The 20,890-nt window shown below is 40.0% G+C and overlaps 1 protein-coding gene across 5 annotated transcripts in view; it reads left to right on the top strand.

The window, feature by feature from the left end:
• Nucleotides 1-546: 546 nt before the first annotated feature.
• Nucleotides 547-20,890, top strand: part of TECPR2 (tectonin beta-propeller repeat containing 2) — a 44,720-nt gene continuing 24,376 nt past the window's right edge. For 2 of the 5 annotated variants that reach the window (XR_010743852.1, XM_066321764.1), the window contains exons 1-13: nt 547-676; nt 5,558-5,842; nt 5,956-6,084; nt 6,470-6,601; nt 7,558-7,715; nt 8,827-9,139; nt 9,949-10,081; nt 11,427-11,855; nt 12,461-13,458; nt 14,807-14,990; nt 16,750-16,923; nt 19,035-19,215; nt 20,668-20,809. Coding sequence is in view for 4 of the 5 variants with exons in the window: in XM_066321764.1 (XP_066177861.1) it covers nt 5,609-5,842; nt 5,956-6,084; nt 6,470-6,601; nt 7,558-7,715; nt 8,827-9,139; nt 9,949-10,081; nt 11,427-11,855; nt 12,461-13,458; nt 14,807-14,990; nt 16,750-16,923; nt 19,035-19,215; nt 20,668-20,809 (3,207 nt within the window). In the remaining variant the exon portion in view is untranslated. Of the gene's footprint in view, nt 677-2,286; nt 2,436-5,557; nt 5,843-5,955; nt 6,085-6,469; nt 6,602-7,557; nt 7,716-8,826; nt 9,140-9,948; nt 10,082-11,426; nt 11,856-12,460; nt 13,459-14,806; nt 14,991-16,749; nt 16,924-19,034; nt 19,216-20,667; nt 20,810-20,890 lie in introns of all 5 variants that reach the window. The other 3 variants (XM_066321762.1, XM_066321763.1, XM_066321761.1) reach the window with 3 other exon arrangements.

The following is a 20,890-nucleotide window of genomic DNA, read 5'->3' as shown; positions in this document are numbered from 1 at the left end:
GCGGCCCCGCCGCCGCTCCCGCCCTCACTCACCCGCCATGGCGGCCCCGCCGCCGCTCCCGCCCTCACTCACCCGCCATGGCGGCCCCGCCGCCGCTCCCGCCCTCACTCACCCGCCATGGCGGCCCCGCCGCCGCTCCCGCCCTCACTCACCCGCCATGGCGGCCCCGCCGCCGCTCCCGCCCTCACTCACCCGCCATGGCGGCCCCGCCGCCGCTCCCGCCCTCACTCACCCGCCATGGCGGCCCCGCCGCCGCTCCCGCCCTCACTCACCCGCCATGGCGGCCCCGCCGCCGCTCCCGCCCTCACTCACCCGCCATGGCGGCCCCGCCGCCGCTCCCGCCCTCACTCACCCGCCATGGCGGCCCCGCCGCCGCTCCCGCCCTCACTCACCCGCCATGGCGGCCCCGCCGCCGCTCCCGCCCTCACTCACCCGCCATGGCGGCCCCGCCGCCGCTCCCGCCCTCACTCACCCGCCATGGCGGCCCCGCCGCTCCCGCCCTCACTCACCCGCCATGGCGGCCCCGCCGCCCCGCGGAAGTTGGCTCACGTCCGGCCCCGCCCAGCCCGGCCCCCGAGCGGCGCAGGCACCGGGGCCGCCGCCGCTCCGCCGCCTCGGGGCTCGGCGAAGCCGCTCTCCGCCGCCCTCCGTGAGCCGCCGGCCGCGCCCCGGAGCGGTGAGTGCAGCCGCGTCCCCGCGGAGCCGGGGGGAGCCCTCAGGGCCGGCCCGGTGCCGCTCCCGTCCCCGGGCGCTGCCGGCGGGGCCTGCGGCGGGCGGCGCTCCCGGCCGGCTCCCGGGGCTCGGGGCGGGCTCCGGCGGGGGCTCGGCCGCTGCTCCCGCCCGCCGAGCGGCTGGAGGGGCCGCGTCTCCTTCCCCTTGCCGGGGCTCCGGGGCTGGGCGGTAAATCCGGCGTAAGCCGCGGTAAAGCCGGCGGGAAGGCGAGGCAGCCCCGCGGGTGTCCGGCCGGGAGCCGCTGGCTCTGTCCTGCGGCAGGGGCTGCCGCCGCACCGGTGCCAGAAGGCACCTGTTGAAAAGGAGTGGTTTGAAACATCTGAGCACTTTTCAATAGAATAAGTTTTAAGAAATACGTTTGAGGAAGAGAGGTTAAGACAAGAGGGAATGGCTTCAACGTGAAAGAAGGGCAGGTTTATGTTAGATACTGGGAACAAATTCTTCGATGTGACTAAGGTGAGGTGGTGAAACGGGTTGCCCGGAGAAGCTATGGATATTGCATCCCTGGAAGTGTTAGTGCTGAGCCTGGATAGGGCTCAGAGCGATCTGGTCTAGTGGAAGGTGTCCCTGCCCGTGGCAGGAGGGTTGGAGCAGGGTGATCTTGCAGGTCCCTTCCAACCCGAACCAATCTGGGGTTCTGTGAAGGTTTCATGGGGTGTCACAGGACCATCAGCCTGTTTACAGCTGAGTTTTCCCATCCCTTTAAGGATGTGCAGTGATTGTAGGTTCCCCTTTTCTACCCTTTCCACCTCTTTCATCTAGATTTTTTGTTCTGTTATTTATTTTTTATTATGTCACAGAGGAAAAAAACCCAAATGTCATTTGAGCCAAAAATGCAACATTTCATGAGTTGTATAAATAAAGCCAAGCGTTTGTTAATCAGGTACATGACCTGTGTGCCAGCTGGTCCTTTGCCTGTGTGCGGGACACGTGAAAGCAGAGCTCCTTTGGCAGGGTGTGTGTTTGTGTTCCCTGCCCTGCTTGGCAGCATTCTGCTGTGAAAAGCCCTGGAGATGTGACAGTGGGATAGCCTGCTCTGGGGCTGAATGTGTGAGAAGTATTAGAACAGAAAACTGCTTTCCTTTTCAGTTGGCAGGATCTAGCTGAGAACGGAGACTGTTGTGTTTACTGTGGTCATATGGTAGTCTGTGCTCTGAAGAACCTAACATTTAAGTATTACTGTCAAAGATTAAAAAAAAAAAAAAAGGAGCTGTGGTCACTCTAGTACAAACGGGACCCTTGGGCTCAAAGAAATGTAGTGACAGCTTTAGTTTCCTGCAGTCTGTCTGTGGCGTAGCCTGGCACTGAACCTTTAGCCACTGCCTGTCTGCTGAACCACAAGATTATCTCTCAGTTTAGTTGCCTCTGTTAGGCAGCATTGAGCCTTATTCTCGTTTCCAAGACCAGGAAAAAAATAAAAATTGAAAAAGCTACTTTTCAAAGCATGGCCTTGAATGCAGTATTGAAGAACTCGCGAAGTCTGAGAGCTGAGAAGGAAGGACTCTGGTGATTGTTTTTGATGTGGTGTTTTTCTCCACTTTATCTCTGCTGCAGGACAGCTGCTTAGCACAAGCTGATTTGCCCTGTACGACTGTTGTGTGCTTCAGAGTAACTGTGGCTGACACACACTCAACACATGCATCCAGTTCCAAAATCTGCCTGAGAAAATAAATTATATCCACTGATGGCCTTTGATTAATGAGGTAGGAAAAACAGATAACAATTAATCCTAAAGCTGTTACAGACTACGTGTGATACACAACTGTCATTAGAGGGATATTAAAGACTTTAGGCTCAAAAGCAGAGAATGGCATTTGTGCAGATGTTTTGAATGTACAGGCCATATGGGAGATCTTGTAGACCCTTATACACTTGATTAGTGTAGATAAAATTATATAATTAGTGGTATTTTTGATTAAAGTGTGAATTAGTGGTGTTTTTTAGTAAAAGTATGGGTTTGAGTTTTCACCTGTATGTTTTTATACAAGCAGTAGAAGTGTTTTGTTAGTCTGTAAACCACTCAAGATTAAACTAATCTGTGTACAATATCAAGAAATTATAGTTAATTGATAAATTTTTCCTTTTTTTTTTTTTTGATTGTACCAGGTGAATGGGTTATAGAGCACAAAATCTTAATTTGTTTTTTTGACTACTTTGCTGTCAGAGATTGTGTATAAATTTTACGAAGAGCGAGAACCTTCACCTAACAGCAGAGTTTTAAAATTTAACTTAGTATGTGACAAGAAATAATTCCTCCCATGGTTTTTTGTGGATGGGAAGAAAAAAACAACCCTATCAAGCTTTCCTTTTTACTCTTTTTTAAAATTAAATGTCAACTTCCAAAATATACATCAGGTAGCAGATAGGGTTATTGTAGAGGAAAGAGGAAAAGTCTTTTTCTGGATAATACAAATTTGCATATTTCCATAGCTGGTAATCAGTTTCTCTGTTTTTAATGGTTTAGTTGAGCTGGAAGAATACGTGGTGGAAACTATGGAAGAGGATGAATTCTGAGGGCTTGGAAGGTCCTCTAGTAACTGAGGAGTTGTGAGATGGTTCCAGCTACAAGAGCAGCTTTGGATGCTGACAAATGTAAATTGCAAGAGTCACAAAGAGGAGTTAAAAACTAAAATATGTGAAATTCATGAGGCAGTAGCTGGATAGTGGTAGAATTTGAGGTTAGACAGAGGAAGATTAGTAAATGTGAGACTCAGGACAAAGACTGGATTTTGTTTTATTAGAGAAAAAAAAAAAAAGACCATTGACTAAAGTGGCAAAACAGCACATTTAGAAGAGCCAATGAGAGTTTAGCAGTGGACTCTTCTTACATTTAGTTGACTGTAGACAGAAAGTAGTAAATGCTGAAGGAAGGGGTAGGAGACTTGAGATACAGGACAGGAAATAGATGGTTTGTGAAAATACTGTGGAAGTGTCATGATGCACTGAGGTTATCTGTTAATTTAGTAAGCATCTCTGAAAGAAACTCTTCATTCAGAAAGAGTTTGGACACATGTATCTGCTTGTCTTTACAATATTTTATGAAACACATCATGACAGGTTGTAAACATTGGAGGAGAGTGGAATTAATTCCTAAACTTTAGCAAGCAGTAAAATTTACCACAATTAGGAACGTCTAACAGCTGGTGCTAGTGTAGTTACTGGCAGTTTTTGTAGCAGATAAAATATAAGCCAAATAACCAGTCTTTATTCCTGTGGTCTTGTCTATGACATGCATGGCCAGTGTCATGCAAACAATCCCTTTTGGACTTAGTGGAATTTTATTTTGGCAGCAAGTGTTGCAGGGCCCAAAGTGTGGGTGCTGAATGCTCTTGCACAATAACTGAAACAGTTGGAAAGCTGAGGCTCCAGAGCTTTTCACAGTAATGGACATACTGAACTAGGGCAGCTTTTTTTTTTTTTTTTTTTTTTTCCCCTAGTATAGTTGATACACACTGCAAGCAATGTATGAAGCTGCCAAACAAAAAACATTTTCCATCCTTAGAGAATTAAAAACTAGGCACAATAGGATATATCACAAATTGCAGTAGGAGTACTTCACAGAGTAATTGTGAGCATTTAGAAGCATTTCTAACTTCAGTTGGCCAATTTCTGTGTTTTATTTCTCTAAGGAAGTTCTAACTCTGCTGAAGCTAAAGAAAATCTTCAGTGTTAAGATCTTAAACAACTGCAAAAAACTTTCTTGTCTACAGATATCCAAAATTCTTGTCTTGGAAAACTGCAAGACTCTATACCATTCTGTTAATCAAACTTGCTCATGGCAAAATAAAATTGGAGAAATTAAGGCTTCTTTTCTTTTCCGTGTTTCAAAGACACCCATGAGGAGAAGCAGCAGCTACTGCTACAAGATGTTCTTGTCAAGGCTGTAATGATGAGAAAAATTACTGGGTTTAATTAAATCTTTTGAATTAAAGTTTGAGTTTTTGCGTCCCTCATGATCAACTTTTTCTGAAGGTGCCTGTATGTTGTTGCTGTGATGAGCTCTGTCCACCTTGTTTTCCTTGGAGAAGGCAAACAGACTCTTTGTTTCTGTTATTCTTAGATATTATTCCCTAAGTATATTACAGTATTGCTCACAAGCATGAAATAATTTTCTTATCCATTAAAGGAAACCTGAACATATGGTACTTTTTTCCTGTTTGCTCCTTATCTTTCTAAATTCAGTTGCTATGTGGATATTTTCCTATGTCTGCCAAAATGGGAGTTCTTTAGTTTTTACTCTCCCCTTTCTTCCCACATTATTCTAATTTTTTGGTTATTTGAATGTATAGCAGATGGAGCTCTAGCTAAACTGTTCCTCAGCTGTGTTTTTCTTGGACTGTGGGGCATTAAGGAGTACAAATGCTAGTCTGTTGCTTTCATCTTACAGCACTGTCTGGCACAGTGAATTTCCCATGCTCTTGGGCACTGATTGGATTGAGGATAGAGGCTGCAGGAAGATGAAGAAGTATGTCAGATGTATTGTTCAGTGTCAAAGAGTCCTTATGGTTTTTTTCACTATGCAGATGAACAGAAACATTGCATTTCAACTCTACTTTGACAAACTTACAGATGCAAGAAAAAGTGGTAGTGCCATATATAGTGGTTACTGGACATCCTTATATGTTAGCTGAAATTAAGGAATACACTTTTTAGTAAGAAGTTTCTTCTAAGAGTAGGTTACATTCATTACTAGTATTTAACTTGCTTTTTTCTTTATGCAAAGGAAAATCTGGAAATTTTTTCCTCTTTTTTGCTAAATTGTAGCTATCTGTTAACCTTTTACTCTCCACACAAGTTAATGACGTCTTTTGCTTTTGTCTTCCAGATTTCCTTATGTGGTCATGTAGATGTGTTTATTTCAGCCTTAAAACTGCTGATGCAAATCCTTGCTATGGCATCTGTGGCTTCACCGGTTATATTTAAGGAATTTTGTCCCTTGTATTATCTCCTCAATGCCATTCCTACAAAGATCCAGAAAGGCTTTCGCTCTATTGTGGTTTACCTCACAGCACTTGATACCAATGGAGACTACATTGCTGTGGGGAGCAGCATTGGAATGCTTTATCTCTACTGCAGACATTTAAACCAGATGAAAAAATATAATTTTGAGGTAAATGCTAACTTTCACTGTTGTCTCTTCTGATGAAGCTGAGTTGCTCAGAATTGAGCTCTCTGTTGGTGTCTCATTAACTTGCGAGTTCTTTGTGTGGTTTGTTTCAACAGGGGAGGTGTGAATCTATAACTTTTGTAAAGCTACTGAGTTGTTTCGATGATCTGGTTGCTGTTGGTACAGCCTCAGGCCGGGTTGCAGTTTTCCAGCTTGTGTCTTCCTTACCTGGAAGGAACAAACAGGTAAATACTTTCTTTTGCCTAAATCTCTGTGAGGTTTAGTATGGCCAGTACTGTGATTCAGTCTTGCCTGCTGAAATAGCTGTGAATGCATTTTAGGCCTCATATGTTAAGCTTATAAAACAATAATATTAAAGCATGCGTTGCATTACAAAAGACGTATTTAATCAAATACATTTCTGAGAGATTTGCCATGTGTAATAATTGGCTGATCTCTGTAGTAGAGGGGGGTTTGGATTGTTATGGGGTTTTTGTGCTAAATAAACTTTAGAAGAACTTGCACTTTTGTATCTGATCTCCAGTTAAACCAGTTAGGAGTCACTGAATAGCCTTTGTGTGTCCATTTTCTCTTCAGCTCATTCTTCTATTGCATGTTATTGTTTCACAGCTTCGCAGATTTGATGTTGCTGGCATCCACAAAAGTAGCATTACAGCTTTAGCTTGGAGTCCCAATGGAATGAAGTTGTTCTCTGGAGATGATAAAGGAAAAATTGTCTACTCTGCACTAGACCTAGACCAGGTGAGTGTTTCTTACATGGACCTTAATTCACATTTGCACTTTCTGAAAGGATGCTTGTGTGTTTAAATATTTAGCAGTTACTTAGTTGCCCAGTGTTATGTGTTTAGTTGGATGGCTTTATTGGTAAGTATACACTTGGCCCAGTGTGTGCACACCTAGCAAGGCAACCGTTGGATTGCCATCCTTCACAACTGCCTTATCTTTTTAAAAAAGTAATGCATTTTAAAAGAAGTAGTAAGCCTTCTCATTTTTCATGAAATAACTATTAAATCTTTCTTCAGCTTTGAGCCAGTACTTTCTCTTTTGTTTGGAAGGAGTATTTTTGATTGATGTGGCTCTATTGGGGAAGTTCTTCTCCCAGGATAGTTCAGCATCTCAGTTTAGAGTGTAGAATGAAAGTAACATTCAGGTGCTGCTGGCTGACTAGCATGTTAGCAGTAAATGGAATTTTTCTCACATCTTGTTAGTTAATACAGACCTGAGATGTCAACAAAATTAATGCCAGCTTGAATTTTTAAATGGGAGAAAAATTTAAACAACACCTGTCCTGATTTATCTGTGACTGTCCCTCAATTTGATTTGACAGAAGTCACCAGAAGTAATGATTGTTTCAGCAATGTATGAGCTGGCAGTGGGGAAGGAGGAAGAAAATGTGTCCTAAAGTTCCAAAGTTTCTGTTGATTTCAAGAGAAATATATTAGCTAATATTCCAAGAGAAACTACATTTCACAGTGTGTCACACAGAATTTAACTCCCCTCTTGCTACGTAAATTAAGTCCATATTCATTAAGTGAATTTCATGCAACGAGAGTTCAAAAGCTTTTTTGTTTGTTTTGTTTTTTCTCTTGGGCTTATAAATGTAAATAAATAATGTAAATGTAAATAAATAAATGTTAGTTACTACCTTGTATTTTTAAGAGGATTTGGCTCTGGTGAATTGTGTGTGTCTTTGAAAGGGCATTTGCAACTCCAGCCTTGTATTGGAAGAGCCATCTTCAATTGTCCAGTTGGATTACAACCAGAAGGTGCTGCTTGTCTCTACTCTACAGCGGACTCTGCTTTTTTACACTGAAGAGAAATCCGTCAACCAAGTTGGAACACAGCCCAGAAAAAAGTAACCCTCATAAAATCCTGATGCAGGCTCATCTGTTAATTCTTACATTTCAAAGTGAATTACAGGCAGAGTGATCTAGGCAGTAAAATTAATACAACACAGCAATCTGCTCATAAAAAGCTAGTTACAATGACTGTGTGTAATCGAACATGAAATGACAATTTTATCTATTTAGAAAGTATGTGGTTGCAAGTATGTTACAGTCATGTTTTCAAGGCACTATTAGGCACAAATATTTAAGATGTTTTCTCGTTGTTTAAAACAGAAGACACTGTTAAACTTCCTCCTCAGTCCCTCTTTGTTTGTTGTCACTTGGAGTGAGCAAGCATTGTAATTGTCTGCCTAATGGGTGATGTAATATTTGATGCAAAAAGCAAGTCATCATCTCTATTTTTCTTATACACTGAAGTGAGTTAATAAGGAGAATGTATAGTAAGCACTTAAATTTGAATTGAAGACTAGGAACCTCTTGTGTGGCTTTGACATCTTCTCTTTATAATCCCTCTCAGGTAAGGAAGAGGGAACCCGGTCACAGAACGTCATGACTGTCTCTAAGGAGAGGAAATTTACCCTTGAAAAAAAGGGTTTATGATTGATGTATCTTTCAGGGATATGAATAGTAAAGGAATACCAAGGTCCATCTTATATGTGAAACATTTCCTTGGATGATAATAAAGGCATTTCTGTGTATGAGAAACCAAGGGTTTAACAGCTGATATCTGTTCTGTGCTTCTTGCAAGTAAAGGCTGCCAGTTTCTTAGCATTATTTTGTAGTGTTTTGCTTGGTTTTTATTAATTCTGGGAGAAGGAAGAATGCATAGTAGGATCTTTTTGAGATGGACAGAGTGGCATTAAGGCTATGAAGCTTATTAGGAGGAGTCATTTAACTTGCTTAATTGATGAAGTGTCTGACATCCAAAGCTGAGGGGAAAATTGTTATTTGGCATTACTGCTCTTGTCTTACTGTAACTAAATTTGTACTTCAGTCATCTGACTGAATATTTTAATCAAAGACTTTTGATAATTTGAGCTTCTACATTTGCACCATTCATTTTTAAATAATTTCTAAGTTGAGTATATAGCTTTTAAAAGAAATTCTTTTGCATTTTAGCACTGGCAAATTTGGAGCATGTTTTATACCTGGCCTGTGTAAACAGAGTGACTTGACACTATTTGCTGCCAGACCTGGGCTTCGTCTGTGGAAGTCTGATGTTCATGGGACTGTTCAGGCCACGTTCATATTGAAAGATATATTTGCTGGAGGAATAAAAACTTTTGAACTGTATCCTCGTTTGGAACCACCTGACAGAGGAAGTTACAGCTCTCCAGAGAAACACCTTGGGCTTGTCTCATGCTTTTTCCAAGAAGGATGGGTGCTGACCTGGAACGAATACAGTATTTATTTACTAGACACTGTGAACCAGGTAGATAAATCTTGTGGCTGCATATTTTGTTTCTTCCATGTTTTTGTTCATGCTATGCCATGGTTATGCATCTCTTTTGGTTATGCGTTCTGTGGCTGTGATTCAAATCCCTGTTTAAAATGAAAAAAGGAGAACATTTATTGTCTCCCTTCTCAAGTTGTCATTGCAATGATATACTCACCGACTAGCTCAGTATGTTGTTTATGAAAATTACATATATTTAAAGCTTTCAGTTGTGGTGTTAACATCAAAATTAATTCTGATGCTTAGTGAAATGTTGAAACCTACAGTGTAGGAACTAATGCAAAAAGATGTTTTAGGCCTATAAAATGTGCCTGGAACTATTTATTCTTTCCTTTCTACTACTGTTGGTGTCTGACAAAAAGACAAATTACCTTTTATTTGGTATACAGTGAAGTGTTAGCTATTTTGTTGTCTTAAAGACACATATGAACATGGATACAAGCTAGTATATTTTTGTCTAAACAATATTAAACATTTGTACTGTGGCACACTTCTGCCACCAAATTGTATATTGCTTAAATTGTTATATTTAATTGCCTTTAGTTGGACAAAGAATAGATCTGTGGAGTTTAAATTAGTATAAAAATGGAGCTGCATCATGATTAAAGGGTTCTTTACTGATTCTCTTTTCTATTTTCTTTTTTTTTAAGTAAGATAAAAATCTTTAGCCTGTAACTGTTTGTGTTGATTAAAATCCAGTGAACACTTTTGTTAAGAGTACCATGTTGTGCAAACACTGTGTTAATTTAATGCCAATTATTTATTTGTCTGTTGACTCTTTACAGGCTTTGATTGGTGGCTTGGAAGGATACGGTGATATTGTCTCTGTGTCCTGTACCAACAATGAGATTTTTCTTTTAAAGGGAGATAGAGACATAATAAGAATTTCAAATAGACCTGAAGGAGTGTCATCAATAGGTTTGTATAGATGAGTAAGCTTAGTATGCAGAAATTAGTAAGTTTATTATGTGTAAATTAGTGTGTACCTCATGGAACATGGTGGCTATTGTACTTTTTAAATAATAAAAAACCAAAAACGGATAAAGAAAAAAACGAAACAAACCAACAAAAATGAAACAACCCAAACCTCAGACAAAACGCTTCAGATTATTGCAAAAACTTGCCGGGTCCTATGGAGTTACTCATCTGCTCTGATAGGTTATATTTAGAGATCTGGTTTATCTGCTTATCTGAGCTTCTCTTTTGGCTACAGTGAGAATGGGGGCATTAAGAAATTAAATATGCTTGCCTTTTTTGAGAGTGGATCAGCATTAACCTAATGAGGCATCTCTAATCTGTGCATTTGAGAGCTCATTCTGAACCATGATGCTGAAGCAGTCTGGATTCCTGATTATGGTTATCCCTTTAGCATCAGTCTCAATAGCTGAATTCGTTGATTCTGTGCCACCTGTCACCAGCCGCATTCCAGGGGGAATCTCAGCCTTCCTAGCAGTGAAAAAGAAGGAATTGGCAAATAAATCCAAAGAATGGTCACTAAAATTCCAGAAATAATTTGACTTTTTTATACTTGTTGTCATCTGAGTTAAAACGTTTATGGTACTAGAACTCTTTAAAAGGGGCAATTAATGCATTTAAATACTCCATCTTAGCTTTGTATTAGCAAAATGCTACTAAATATTCTATGAAGTCTCATTGAATGCTGAGGAACTTAACTTTCTTATCGTTGCATATTGGCAATAGCTTTCGTCATTTAGACAGTTCTTTACTCACAAACTTTTAGAGACTGTTTATAATTTTTATCTCAACTTTCAAGTATAGTTTGAAAGGAGCCTTTAGAAGTGTATTTTCTTCTATTCACTACAGTGATGTATCTGGTAATTCTCCTTGATTTTTTTTTTTTCAAGCTACTAAATGTTTGAATGAAGAAGTTAAAGACATAAGATGGCACTTCATGTGTGATACAATTGGATCTTCCAAGCTGCAGACCTATACTGTTCTTTTTACATAAAGGCAAATTCAGAATTTTGCTAAGAGAAGCTTGATAGAGGGTTTGGGGGAAGTGCTTTCATATAGATTAATTTGCAGGAAGTTTATTGTGTGTGTGTGCATGTGCAAGTGTTTATTTTTTAATCTTGTTAGCTTAGAATTTTTTTTTGTGTAAAAATTCTTTCTTTTCAATACTCTGCAAAATTATGCCCCTACTCACTTGTTGCTAGTATTTATACTTGAACTAGTATTTTTATTTTATTTTTCTTTTGGACAATTTCAGATGTGAATTTAAAACTGTCAAATTCTTTCACAGATACAAGTCCTAAATTGCTGACCCCATCATCAGTAGTTTCATCTGTATCATCCAGCCCTTCAGTGGAAACAGAAAAAAAAATGTTTACTTCCCCTTCAGTTACTGGTGATAAAAATGGCACTTCTTCAGTGAAAGATGATCTGGAAACACCAACACTATCAGAGAAAAGTTTTGATAGAGTGGGAGACTTGAGCAGTGAAACCAGGAAAAGAGGCTGCTCTGTAGTAAGTGAATCACGAAGCAGGAGCAGCTCTGTGAACTCTGTGGACAGTGGCTCAAGCTTTATGTTGTGTGCAGACCAACTTCCAGAAGCTCAGAGAGATGGTCAGCTTTCTTCACAACGGTTCAGCACCATCAGCTCTGAAGATTTTGATCAAGAACTTATTGTAAAGCCAATTAAGGTGAAAAAGAAAAAAAAGAAGAAACAGGGTAGGTCGAGCAGAGCTTTCCCTGACACTGCTTGTTGTTAGAGCATGTTACATGAGAGTTTCTGTTCAGCGGGCTTCATGTATACTGTGTTGTTTTGCTTCTGCAGTGGTTGAGGGGTTGTGGTAGGCCATTTCTGTCTAAGATGAAAATCTCCTTTAAAAGTGATAGATTGATGAAGACTTTTTACATCTGTTCAGTGTTTCTTTCGTTTTGCTTTATGTAAACATGCTTTGAGTTCCAGTATATTTGTTAATGGGAACATACAGTGCACTCTGTCCAGTTTTATGTTGGAATTGTGTAATTCCTATTCAGAGTATTTGACAGTGTCTTTCTTAGCCATCCTCTTTAGTTTGATGAAGTAGTGTGAGTACTTGATAATTTTAATTGTTTAAGGACTTGTAATTGTATTAAGACTTTTTTTTTTTTTGCTTTATATGTATCATTTAATATTATAGTTGAAAAAAACTAATATGGTTAAAATTTAGATTTAACTTTGTTCTTCCTCCAGTTCTAAAAAAAAATTGATTTCTTACTTGGCACTGGGATTTAATAGATTTTATTAATATTACTTTTCTCCTTTTTTTTTTATGTGTGTGTGATAACAGAAAGTGGGACAAGGAGAAACCACAGCTCTCTGGAAGGCACACCTATTTATGAGCGTCAGCTTTCTGGTGACAGTCCACATTCCTTGAATGCAGACTCCTTTTCCATGACTTCCAGCATAATGAGTGGCAGCATTGATCATTTGAGTACTGGATCTCCAGATCAGGAGAGTGTGTTCAGTGTGGAGTCTCATACAATCTTGCAAGAAGATAACGGTCCAGAAACTTTCAGTGTCCTGCAATCTCCTGAGTCAACAAATGTTCTAATTGATGAAGAAAATGGAGATGTGGTTGATTTACAGAAGCTTCCAAACAGTGACAGTGGCATGGGTACTTCAGGTATTAGAGATACTTTGACGTCTGCATCTCCTCTGATGCTCACAGAAGACTTGACAAGCAGTGTTGGTGGTGAATGTAATGGTGGTGTGGTTTCTGCAAGTAATGAATGCTGTCTTGGAAAGCTGAGCCAGGAGGAGGAGGAGCAGGATTTTCCTACATTGTGTAAAATAGATGAAGACTTGGATAAAATGAAGCTGCAGGATACTGAGATACCTTCTGAAGATCCAGACCTTACAGACCAGATGTTTTTGGAATGTGACAGTATCCTTGGTGTCCAGACATTGCTGACACCAAAGGAAAGTGATGAAACTGGTGGGGAAGACCAACAGCAGCTGTCTCTAATCCACAGTGCTCTGTCAGACCCTTCTGGGCTCCAGTGTGACATCTCTGACAATGTTCATTCAGATAACTGTTCCATTTCAGGGTGGAATTTTGAAAGTGCAATCAAAGCTAAAGGTAGTACTAGCACTGCTGAAAGGATAGCAGACAGTCATGAAAGTAAGACTGAAAAATCTGCCTCAAGTGATGAAGAGGATATTTATGGGCATGGATTACCATATTCATCTTCAGAGACCAGCATGCCCGAAGTTGGTCCTGTGCCTGGTGTACAGGATGTAGCCAAGATAAGCCCAGATGAAATGGTGCTGTTAAAATCTGATCAGGTATTTCTTTTCAGTTTAATTAAAGTACCTTTAACCTTAAAAAGAAACAGCTTTTCAAAAGAAACATTCCTGCAGTTACTTCCTTTACATCTTTAGGAGAGCAATTTTTTTTATTTGATTCAATACACAAGTAAAGTATAAAGCCAAACAACAGTACATGTTGTAACTCTTAAAAAATGTGATGTATCTGACTTCAGAATGGGTGATGTGTGCTTGCAGTGCAGAGAAGCTGTTCTGGCTGTATTGCTCCCAGCTCAACAAAAATGCCATTAGAAACCCATCCATTAAAAAGTGGGCAGTAAAACACAGTCACGCTCAAAGGCTGCTGCTAGTTTGGATTTCCAGTAGTCCAAATTCTGTGTGATACTGTTCTCAAATTCAGCTGACTTCATGGAGAATTAATGCTAATTATCTCACATGGCTGGCTTCTGTTTAAGGATTATTTTACCTGTAAATACTCAGAATAAGGATTAGTCTTTGCCCCCTAGCCAGCAGTGGTTCGTACTGTTTAAAATGTTGACAGTTTCTTTTTTCTGTTATCCCTCTTTCCTTCATCATTATTTTGTAGGTAATCCTCACAGACACTATAGAAAAGAAGTACTGAAGTTAATTGTAAAATCTGCAAAATTGCCAGAATCACTGGGACTTTTAGCAGAAGTCTTAAGAAGGACATGCAGTTGTTGTAGGGTGGGGATTTTGTTTCTTCTAGATCTGTAACAGCCTTGTATTGAGATCAACCAAATATTCATTCATAAAAATTGAGTTATAAGTTGATGGTCTCCTGTCTACTAACAGCTGCAACCCAAAGTGCAGAAGATTTTAGTTTCAGGTTATTCTTTACTCTGTCATGTTCAGAAAAGTCCCCTGGTAATGTTTGCAGTGCTTGAGTTCACCTCATGCAAGCAATCAAAATTTAAGAGAGCAGGCTGTAAACCAGATTTCTGCAAGATGTGGCTCCTCTACCATACAGAGAGTATCAGAATTGGATAATCAGCTGTCTCTGCCCTTCAGCTGTCTTGTTTCCTTTGATCATCACTTCCTAGACAATGAATAATTTCCTGGAATACAGGCAGACTGTACATTTTTGTGTATTCCTTCGGAGGTGGGTGATGGGATAGAGTAGTTTATTTTTTGCTAAATCTGTTGTTCTAGCAGTCTCGTTGTGCACATACTGCCTTAGAGAATGGGGACAGATGTAGTTTTATTTTCACAAGGCAAATTTATTTATTGATTAAAGTACTTAAGTTACCTTTCTTAAAATCAAAATGTGAGAGCTGCTGTTCTTACATACCCATTTTCTTATGCAGTTTGAAGACACCTGACACTGTTCTGACTCTACAGTTTTTAGTTTGCAGAGAGCTGGATGGGATACTCTGGCCCTGGTTATGGCATCCTGAGCCTGGTTGTCTCAGAAAAATACGTTTGGTGCCTGGACTACCGAGGCAGCCTGTACTGCAGTGCCCTTCCTGCAGCTGGGCTGCGCTGGCAGAAGTTTGAGGATGGAGTCCAGCAAGTGGCAGTTTCCCCCTCAGGTGGGTTGGCCTCTGCTGCACTGTCACCTTGTAAATATAAAACTTGGGAAGGCTCAGGTATTTGCTCTTGTTGTTGGTTGTTTTTAGTTGGTTTTTTTTTTTTAAATATCAGTTATTATTTAATTAGGTGAAACTTGTCGTTTTTATGAGATTACAGGTATAGTTGAGTGCATATGTAATTTCCACATAGGCAGGTTATTGTTTGGTTTTTTTGGTTTTGTTGTTTTGTTTTTTTTCAAATCAATTACTTCCAGAAGCTTGGTTGTTTCATGTAAAAGTAGTGTGTTGCTTTGGTTTTCTTTTTGGTTTTTTTTTTTTAGTCACAGTTATATGACTGCATCTTCACTACCTCTGCATCCCATGTTCCAGTTTAAGTGGTTGTCTTTCTAACAGGTTCACATTGTGTTTTGGAAGTTTTCCACTATGCATTTGCCTGATTAAAGTGAACTTCAGAAGTGGCAGTTTAGTCGTAGGCAGAGGAGAGCTTGAGCTCTTCTCTGTACAAAACCTTGATTTTTGTTACAGAGCTATAGAAGTTCTTGGCTGTGAGGGTGGTGAGGCACAGGAAGAGGTTGCCCAGAGAAACTCTGGATTTCCCATCCCTAGAAGTGTTCAAGGCCAGGCTGGAGGGAGGCCTTCAGCAATCTGGTCCCTGCCCTGGCAGAGGGTTTGGACTTAGATGATCTTTAAAGATCTCTTCCCACCCAAGCTATTCTGTGATTCACAATTTTGAAGTTCTTTTTCTTGTAAGTGTAGAATTGGCTTTGTGTATGCGTGGGTTGGTTGATTTGATTTCTTTTTAAATACTGAAGAAAAATACTTTGAAGTTCTAGTACATTTGCATATGCATTTGTTCTGGATGGTTGTGAATGAGGATTATGTTGGATTAAAAATAAGCAGGTTTTGGGTATAAACTTGAGTCACTTGGCCTTCCAGATTGTATTTTCACTCCAGTCCTGGAACAAAGTTTCTCAGCCATTTTAATTTCTTCTGCCTTGCCACTACTTCTCTTGTCATCTCTAAAAGCACACGTCAATCTTCCCTTCTTTCTGTAGGGGAAGGCTTGCTATCTGTTTTATGAGGAAAGAAATTCTGTTTGATCTCTATCTGAGCTTTGCTATAGACAAAACAATTTGAGAGTACTTGTAATAGGTGAGAGGGTGGGTTCATTCAGCTCAGTATCTTACCCTTAAGAGTGGTCCAACAGCAGGTCCCTGCTGAAAAGTAAAAGGTATGGGCATGTGTCGTGTTTGTCCTTGGTAGTTTCAGGCTGCAGTTGTTGGTGCTTCAGATTGCCTGGGCAAAAGGTTGTTCCTCTGCATTTCTTATCCTTCAGTTCCAGGAATTCACCCAGCTTTTCACTGAATTTGTGGAAGTTTATAGCATCCACAGTTTGCCGTAGTTGTATTAATGTGGGAGCATGTTCACCACAACATGTCAAAGTGGAATTGAATGCAACTTTGTGGAATCATTCAAAGGAAATTGATAGGACAATGTACTGTTCTGGCAGTACAGTGTACAAGCCAGCAGTGAAGTTTGGCGTTCTGTTTGGTTTTCTTTCATTAAGATACTATTATATGTTAGAAGTCAGTTACTGTTCTGGTCTTGCTTTAAAAAAAAATTGTAAGGGCTTTTTGCAATTTTTTTTTTAAATGCTTGTGGCTTGCTTTTCCCCTCTTGTTAGTTTAGGTGTAGCTAGGACACATCACCTGTGACTGTTGCAGTAATTGCTGAGTGCTGTTGTGTTCTTCTCATACAGGGACTCTTCTCTGGAAGATTGAACAGAAGACTAACAAAGCTTTTGCTTGTGGCAAAGTAACTATAAAAGGAAAACGGCACTGGTATGAGGCTTTACCCCAGGCTGTATTTGTAGCTCTAAGTGATGACACCGCCTGGATTATTAGAACAAATGGAGATCTGTATCTGCAAACAGGTACCGGAATTAATTGCAGGCTCTTTGAATTTTTATGGGCTGAGATTATTAGGTTTCAAGTCTATAGAATGATGGCAGTTTGCTATAAACTTTTATCCACAGCTAGGACGTAAGGAAACCTTTTTATCTGGAGAAAAACTTTGAAACAGCTGTGAGATTTTGTGTAATTAGGAGAATGGGAAAGGCAATTCATGGCCACTTGTTTTGCATGTGCCAGTTGGAGTACATACAGTACAGAGAATTTTTGGCATGGGGAAGACATGAGATGGATGGAGATAAATGGAAAGGGTTTGTAGAAAATATCAAAATAATATCCTTGCTTTGAAAGTGGTATGGTGCACTGAAACAACTCAGCCTTAAGTGGGCAGGATAGTGAGAAGTAGAAGCTTTGTGTTTTGAAAAGCACAGATCTCTAGAAGGTAAGAGTTACCACCTGATAATGACAAGGTATTCTGAGACAGAAGATCGTGAAGTGCTTTGGAAGTATAGACAAGTGGTGTGTGTTTTATGTAACAGAGAAATGGAGGAATGGAATGGGCTGTGGAGCAGGAATCTGCAGCCGCCTTCTTACTGGATGTGAGTGAGGCACAAACTGGAGAAAGGGGTACTGTAGTGGCAACTTTGAGGTCATGGCCTTAGTTTTAAGTTCTTCAGTCAACAGAAGAGGATGTATTTGGAAGGTGTTAAGGAAACAATATTCAGGCTAAATGCAAGGAGCTAGGATGAACAATGGCAGTATTAGCTTTAGAGTTAAGGGAGAAAAGCATCAAAGACTCCTGGGCAAGTGGGGCTTGCACAGAGAGCTGAGTTACTAAGGAAAAATTACCAATAACATGATGAAGGGATTACTGGTGAACGAAGAGGTGGACTGGGTTAAGGGGAAACTGTATAAGACATACAGAAACAGGACAGCATGTCTGAGTGCTGTCAAAATTCTTATTTACCTTTCATTTAATTTTGGCACTCTCATAATTTCTCTTTTAGGTTTAGTTACTGTAGCACAGTGCAAAAATTCGTTGTTATTAAGAAAACTGTTTTAAGTAGACATGACTGTTTCAAGGACTCGCTATTAAAATTCTCTTTTTTAGTTAAGTTTAGTAGTCCCAGAGAAATCAAGTGGCCTGCCCCTGGTCATATGCGTACTGTCAACAGGCATGGGTAGTGGTGATAGAGGGTAAATTTTGGATGCTAATCATACAGGGCTCTGTGGAGGTTTGAATCAGTATTTTTCTTCCCTTTGAACAATTGGTTTGGATCCATCAGCTTACATTCTGCTGCTCTTAGGCTTCCAGATTTGTCTTTTGATGCAAAAGATAAATTCTCAGTGTATCTGCATTCCTATGGGAGGCAGCCAGTGATAACTGTGTCTCCAGGATCTTTTCATTCTCTTCACTGTCTTGTGTAACATTTATAACAAAAGTGTGTGCTCAGAGGTTTAGAAATGAGTGGTCTTGTTAGTCTAGGATATATCATACACGAGTCTGTTCATACCTAGCATGAGAAGATGGAACAAAAGCTATGTCTTCTGAGATGTTCCACATGTGTAAATCAAGCTTCAGTGTAATTGTAAAAAAGACATATTCCTTAGATTAGATGTAGAAATGTGTGCAAACTACCTGTAAATCTACCAGAACCTCTCTGCTTCTTTCAGTGCTACACACTGTGGCATGCTCTTTTGTAATTGCTCTGCTGTCACTATTCAGATCAGGTTGCTTCTCTCCCTGGCATGTTTTGGGCAAAAGCTCTTCCATTACTGGTTTTTTCTTTGATGCTTCTGTCAGCTCTAGTAGCGGTTTTATAAATGGAGATCCCTGATGCTGACACTAGAGGGAGAAAAGGAACAGAAATGACAGTACTGGACACGCACTGTACAGGATGTTGAAGGATGTACAGTGTCTTATTTTTTAAAATGTAAGGTCAGGTATATTAGAGGAAATTAATAATAGTTTATAGAAATAACAATCGCTCAAGGAAATTGTGATCAAATAACAAATGTTAGCATGCCAAGAAGATTCCCTTCCACGTTTTCTCTTATTGAGTTGCTTTCTCTCTTTCCTTTTTGTTGCAAAAAGCCGAAGTTTGTAAAGCAATCCTCATTTTCTGATTTCTAGGCCTGAGTGTGGATCGTCCTTGTGCCCGAGCAGTAAAGGTTGACTGCCCTTGTCCACTGTCACAGGTCACATCCAGAAATAATGTGGTGTGGGCCCTGAGCGAGCAGCGTGCCCTGCTCTACCGGGAGGGAGTGCGCAGCTTTTGTCCTGAAGGAGAGCAGTGGAAGAGTGATATTGTCAGGTAATAACTCTGGTGGGACATTCTGGGCCTAACCAGAATGACACAAATAATTGTGCTGGAGCTCCTCGATGTTTACAAACATATTACCTGAACTCGTGTATCTGTATACCACTGTGTGTGTATATATCTATTTTAGCTGTCTGTCTGCCTATATTCCTTCCTGCCAGCCATCCATCCATCCACGAGTGTTATGTAATAAAAGGAATTGTCATAAACAGAAGCAGATTTAAAGAGTGAGAAGAAAATTTAAAATATCTTTATGATTTCTGTCAACATGATTTTTGTATTAAATATTGCTTTTTTAATCTATGCTGTAATGTTTTCAACGAGCTCTCTGGGTTTTTGAGAGGATTTTTTTTTCTTTCTATTTTTTCTGAGATTAAATGTATGCATTTTCTTGGTCATCCACATTGCTGGATAACACTTCTGCACTCCTCAGCCACGAATTTTTATAAATATTTTATGTAGTTGGTATTTATCTTTGTAGTTGATCCTGTGCTCATGGTAGTTCCTTTGTGATAAAGTTAAAAGTGTTGATTCTCTACTGCCGGCTTTGAGAATGTAGAATGCAGTGTCTCTTGTGACATCAGCCTGGTGCAAGTGTAGGAAGAAATTCAAGTTCTTGTCATTGGGTGATTTTATCTACTGAATATCCTATTGTGAAACCTTAACTTGTGCTACCTCCCAGCCTGGTATTTGGCTCTTGAACCGTCTGAGACACTACTGTGTCTTTGTTCAAATGTGAAATTTGTTTGAACTTTAATGAGTTTGTTTAATGAAAATACCTGCATGACCTACACCTTAGGTACGTTTCATGTTCTTGGGCTTTGTGTTAAAATTGCAGGAAGCACTCACTATTTGTTCTTAAATTGTCAAGAAAGGTTATCTGAAAGAACTTGCATTGTTTGCTACCTTTTCAGTGTCTGATATGATCACCTGACCGTGTTGACTTTCTGAGCTTGGAAATTGTTTACTTATGCAGGAAACTTACAGTCCTAAATTCAGCATTTATCTTTGTCACATAGTTAAGTTGAGTTTTCTACTTGTGGTCCCTGAACTGCAGGTATTGTTCCCAGAATAGGTCAAGGAAGTTGAGGAGATACATTTATGAAGCTGTTTTATCAAAAGCTTGAAGAACACAGCTCTTGAATGCTTATTTACTGAACAAAATAGGGCTTGTTTAGTTTTATTGTTATGTATTCAAGTTTCAAATTTTGACTGATCTTTGATGGACTCATGGTTTTTGTTGTAGTTGTTGTTGAATTTTTTTACTTAAACAAATAAAATATAAAGTACTGAATAACTGAAAATTTAATGTCAAATGTATTTTTTGCTTGGCCTCACTGAGTTTCAACAGTGTTAAACTATTAGCATTATAATAGCTTCCTTAAAATGCCATTAACATAAATTGCAATTAAGGTTTTTAACATTTTTACTTGTTTGAATTTCTAGTGAAATGCAAGCTTTGGAACCAGTGTGCATAACCCTTGGTGATCAGCAGACATTGTGGGCTTTGGATATCCATGGCAATCTGTGGTTCAGGACTGGTATAGTTTCAAAGAAACCACAAGGAGATGATAACCATTGGTGGCAAGTAGGCATTTTTTAATTTTGCTTTCAGTTTAGTCTTTTACTTTGGGTTGATTATTTGTGTTGTTTTCCCACAAGATTCTAA

This window comes from Sylvia atricapilla, chromosome 6, assembly GCF_009819655.1.
Source record: "Sylvia atricapilla isolate bSylAtr1 chromosome 6, bSylAtr1.pri, whole genome shotgun sequence".
Lineage (NCBI taxonomy): Eukaryota > Metazoa > Chordata > Aves > Passeriformes > Sylviidae > Sylvia > Sylvia atricapilla.
This window is presented reverse-complemented; position numbering and strand designations above follow the sequence as displayed.